The 5580-nt window shown below is 36.1% G+C and overlaps 1 protein-coding gene across 4 annotated transcripts in view; it reads right to left on the bottom strand.

The window, feature by feature from the left end:
* DCAF1 (DDB1 and CUL4 associated factor 1) overlaps positions 1-5580 on the bottom strand; it is an 83789-nt gene that overhangs the window by 35041 nt on the left and 43168 nt on the right. For all 4 annotated transcript variants that reach the window (XM_027837024.1, XM_027837027.1, XM_027837026.1 and 1 more), the window contains exon 9: positions 710-868. In XM_027837024.1, coding sequence (XP_027692825.1) covers positions 710-868 — 159 coding nt within the window. The remainder of the gene's footprint in view (positions 1-709; positions 869-5580) is intronic.

Raw genomic sequence — 5580 nt, 5'->3', positions numbered from 1 at the left:
GAGGGGAGAGATAGGGAGAAAATTTGGAACACAAAATCTTGTGGAAGTGAATGTTGAAAACCAAAAATATATTTTTTTAAATTTACTGTTTTATATATCCAGAATACTTTGCTTAGCTAGAAGACTTAAAATGAAGATTTTCAAGACAAAACTATTGAGTTACTTTATGCTGAGAAATGTAAAATTGTTTCATGTGTCTTCAACACAAACTACCTGGGAACAGAAACCTGGGAGCTATACTCAGCCCTCTTCATCCTAAATAAATTAATCCACACAGGACAGGACTGTTAGGAACTAATACAGAAGATACATTAGACAAGTACTTAAAAGAAAGTACTCATTGGAATAAAGAGAACAATGTTAATACAACAGGCTAAGTTAATACTTAGCCCAAACTCCAAAGTTCCTAACCCCAAAGAAATCTATTTTTCCTTGCTTCAAATATCTCCTATTTATTCATGCAAATGTATATTTATGTGTAGCTAAGCATGACCACATACGCTCATTAATAAATGCATTTTCAGAGAGCTTGGGAATCCTTCATAATACTAGGTATTCTATACCCTAGCTTCTTTTACTATCACACAACTCCCTCAATTATACCCTCTACATTTACTAAATTAATTCAGTTATTTGCAGTGTGCTTATACGCTCAAAAAAAACTGTCCCCCAGAATTATCAACAATACATTTGGGAGCACTGTACTTACTCGTTCCATGGCATCCTGGTTATAAGATAGATAATATAAGCACATGGATACACCAGTAGCAGCCATAGAAGGACGAGGAATTTCCAGTAACTTTTGTACACCTCCATGTGCAACAAACTCTGTGGCAAACTTGTTGTGGAGCAAAAGTGATGCTAAGTGCTGGAGGAAAGGACAAGAATTAGCACAGGACAAGTAAAACCAGCATAAGGCTCTCCAAAAAATAACAACAAAGTAGGACATTTACATACAAGTCCTCATTTTCCATATACAACTTTGAGTAGGATAATGATTCTGATTTCCTGCCCCAAATAGAAGTGTAAGCAAAATACCAAAATATTTTTCCCAGGGCAACTAACCTGACAGGGTGTCATGAGAATGAAGTAACAGACACTAACAATTAGAAAGTCTACACAATTATAAGATGTTATTGTTCAATTATTTTACTGTCTCATGAAGCAAGGGATCAAAGGAGTCTGTCTGGCAGTCTCGTCTTTCGTCATTTAATATAACAAATAGTATATATACTAACCTTAGCTATCTTTGCGACTGCCTTAGCAACTAATGAAGCTACTATCTTTTGCTATACTAGGATTTTAGGAAGATTTTTTTTTGTGAGGCAATTGGGGTTAAGTGACTTGCCCAGGGTCCCACAGCTAGTAAGCGTCAAGTGTTTGGTCTGAGGCCAGACTTGAAGTCAGGTCCTCCTGACTTCAGGGCCGGTGCTCTATCCACTGCGCCACCTAGCTGCCCCCGGATTTTAGGAAGATTAATTTTAAAGTAAGAATTTACAGCAAATTATCAAGTACTACATACACTGTAAACGCTAATAAGAATCTATTTCAGAGACCACATACCCTCAACTTCCTATATATTTTCAACAAACCTCTGACATACACATTAAAATAAGTACAATCTTTTTTCCTAATTATAATTCCAATTCATTCAACTTTTAAGAAGACTTTCCAATAACCACACTTATGAATGGAGAAATATCATACCTTAATTTCTTTTGCCTTTCCCAAATAAGAATAAGATACCAAAGCTGCCCTTACATAATTCAGGAAAAAACTTCAGAGGTCAGATCATATACCCCTTCTGTTGTTTCACAACAATTATTTATCAATAATTAATGATTTTCTTAATTTAACTTGTTGAATACCCAGAGGGGAAAAAAAAAGTTTTCTTGGCTATCTTTATGTGCTGAAATGCTTTTAGTATTTAAATCTAAGATTATACTATACTTCTCAATCTCACACCTCTTACAAATGTAGACCTTGAGCCAAACGATCTTGGACCCAAATGCCAGACTTGATAAACTGAATCAAATTAGGAAATTGAGATTCAGGCAAAGGCACCCAGCTACAAACTACGTGTCTATACAGTGATAGAAAACCTTCTTTTCATAGCTTTTGTAAAAAGATGTGACAGAAACTGACAACTTTTGATTTAAGGTATCTATCTAATCTGGGAAAACCAAGAATTTGACTATTTCTGTTTCAAACAGCAATGGTAGCAAAGTCTTCAACTTAATTCAACAAACATTTATTAAGTATACAATGTTCATAGCCCTATGCTAGGTCACAGAACATTAGATTGAGAGCTAGAAGGGACATTGGGGTCATTTGATCCAACTCCTTCATAGTACAAATGTGGGAAATGAGGCCCAGAAAGGCTGATTTCAACAATAACAATAACAGTAACAACTAGCATTTATATAGTACTTTAAGGTTTGTAAAGCACTTTACAAATATTATCTTATATTCACAATAATCCTAGGAGACAGATGCAATTATTATCATCTCCACTTTACATAGTAAGGAACTGAGGCAGACAGAGGTTTAGTTCTTTGCCCAGGTGATTGTCTGAGGCTAGATGAACTCAGGTCTTCCTGAATCTAGGTCCAACACTCTATCCACTAAGGTGCCTACTATTATACAGGTTACAACTGGCAGAATATCACTTGAACCCTGGCCTCTAATTCCAAATCTAACATTCTTTCTATTGCATCATGGTGGTTCCCTAAAAGAAATTTAGGCAAACATATGTAAGACACAGTCCATACCCTTCTTAAAATCTAAGAGGAGAATATATCATATTCAAGTCAATTTCCTGCCTCAGTTTCCTGAGTCCAAGCATTTTCAATATCTTCCAACCACAGTGGAAATATCTTCGACAAAAAACAAATATGATTTCATCACCTAAGAGGGATGGAAGATTTTTAAAAATGAAAATTCTACCAAAACAATGTGACTAACCCAAATAGACCAAAGACACTACACTGGGAGCTCTCCAATGAGTACATATTCTTAAAAAGGCTTATATAAGAGACGAAGAAAAGAATGGAAGAGGTCTATAAGAATACTGTGAAGAAAGCTAAAATTTTAAATGAGTTCAGGCTCCGGAAGGTTAAACTAAGATCAACAGATAAAAGTTACAGAGTGACAAAGAGGTTTGCTTTAAAGAATTTTCTGACTTTCCTGTCTAAAAATGGAATGGGTTGCCTCAATAAGTGAGAACTATCACTCAATGACAATTTATTAAGGATACTGTATCAAGAAATATACACAAAACTAGTTGGGCTCTGAAGGCCCTTACAATTTGAAGATACTATGAATGTTTTCCAGTTGATAAATAGTCAAAGAATATAAACAGGTCGTTTTCAGAGGAAGAAATCCAAACTATCAATAGTTATATGAAAAAAATGTCCTAAATAACTAAAGAAACGCAAATTAAATCAAATCTGAGATTTTACTTCACACCAATCAAATTGGTAAAGTTAACAAAAATGTAAAAGACAAATGCCAAGAGGGGTTGTGGGGAAAAAAAGACAAATTAATGCACTGTCAGTGGAACTAAGAACTGGTTCAGCCATTCTGAAAAACAATTTGGAACTATGCCCTAAAAGCTATTAAATTGTTCATACTCTTTGACACCGCAATACCACTACTAGGTCTATACTCCAAAGAGATCAAGAGGAAAAGGGACCAGGTGTCTATTTATAGCAGCCATTTTTGTGGTGGTAAAGAATCGGAAATTTAGTAGATGCCCATCAAAGAGAATGGCTGAACAAGTTATGATATATGAATGTTATGGAATATAACCATGCTGTAAGAACAAAGGGGAGAGTTTCAGAGAAACCTGAGAAGACCTGCACGAAATGATGGAGAATTAAGTGAGCAGAACCAGGAAAATAATTTATACAGTAACAAAAATATTGTAAAGAAAAACGACTTTGAAAGACTTGGGAACTCTGATTAACACCATAACCAACCACAATTCCAGAGGACTCAAAATAAACATGGTGCTCACCTCATGACAAAGAAGTAATAAATTCAGAATACAGATTGAGACATATATTTTTGAACAGGGCCAATGTGGAAATTTGTTTTGTTTGACTATGCATGTTTTTAACAGTTTTTGGTTTTTTTGCCTTCTAAATTAGGGGATGGATATGTGAGTGGGTGTGGGTATGTATATGAGAGAAGGAGACATGAAAGGTTAATTTGTGTGTGTAATTTTAAAAAAAGACTATGAATTCCATTTTTAACTCTTGCCCCTTCTCAAAAATACCATCAGTCCTGTAAAGCCCACCAACTAATGCCCAAGCTACCTATGCTGTTCTGGCCCACCATAGAGGTAGGGAAGAGGGAGTGACACAACAACTCCAACTTCTGGCCTATCAGAAACCTGAGAAAGACTGACCACTCTGAATGCTATAAATAGGTTGCCTCTCACCCACCTCCTTAGCTTCAAGTCCTCATGTACAAAATAAGGAATAATTCCTGAACCAAGACAGTACCTACATTTAATGATGAATACTGATAAACTTTTAACAAATACAATGTACAAAGGAACAAGCTATTTCTTACAGTTTCTTTATGATATTACTTATAATCTCAACTAATTACCCTCATATTCCTTGCTTCTGGGCTCAGGCTTCCTAAATAACAAACCACAAAATTACAAATGAATCACATGCTTATCCTGGTCATTAAAGATGTCTTGAGTCACATGTCCAATTATAAATACTGAAATCTTAGTTCAGTGCTCTTTCCATTATACCACACTACCACTGAAGAGACCTGGGTTCTAGGCCCAGCTCTGTCAAAAACTACCTCCTTTATCACATGCAGTCATTTAATCAATCTGTAAAATAAGGATAATTATATTCCTCCTAATTGTTTTATAGGATCATTATAAGGATTAAATAAGAACCTGCAAAAATACTTTGGGAAAAAAAAGGTTTTATTTTGTTGTTGCTGGAAACTAAAATGCAAATGACAGTTAACTCTTAAGTTGCATGAGTAAAGTGAATACCTCTAGAGTTTAAGGGAAAGTCAACCGCTCTTTTACTTTGTATATTACAAAACTAAGAAGAAAGACTTCTGTCTAATATGGCACTTATTATTTGCATATGTAACTTTGTAAGCTAGTTGAGCCAGCAGTTTCATAACAACACCCTTAGTTACGATAGACTTTTGGGGTTCAGGTTTGTTTTTAGACAAGATAGTCCACTTATTGCATGACTTTCCCATGTTTCTTACATAAATAAATTTTTTACCATGTGCACCAAAAGGCCAGCCAGCCCTCATGCTCCCCTTGACACCCTTACCTAACTATCCTTCCTCCCTGGCTCTACCTTCTTGGGGCTGTTCCCCCCAAAAGGGTAACAGGCAGGAAGAAGGAATGGCCCCCGTGATCCTAACCACCAGGTCGGTCCCAGGAAGCTGTAACATTTATGAATGTAGCTGTGAACTTTAACCAAGAAGAAAGAGGGCAGCTGGCTGCCCCTCATAAGGACTTGTGCAGGAAGTGCAACCGAAGAGCTACAGAGCAGGGTTGCCCCAGAAGGGCTTCCCATTTCCAAAATC

This window comes from Vombatus ursinus, unplaced genomic scaffold (genome assembly GCF_900497805.2).
Source record: "Vombatus ursinus unplaced genomic scaffold, bare-nosed wombat genome assembly UNPS02014820.1, whole genome shotgun sequence".
Lineage (NCBI taxonomy): Eukaryota > Metazoa > Chordata > Mammalia > Diprotodontia > Vombatidae > Vombatus > Vombatus ursinus.
Note: the sequence above shows the minus strand (reverse complement) of the source record. Positions and strands in the feature narration are given on the sequence as shown.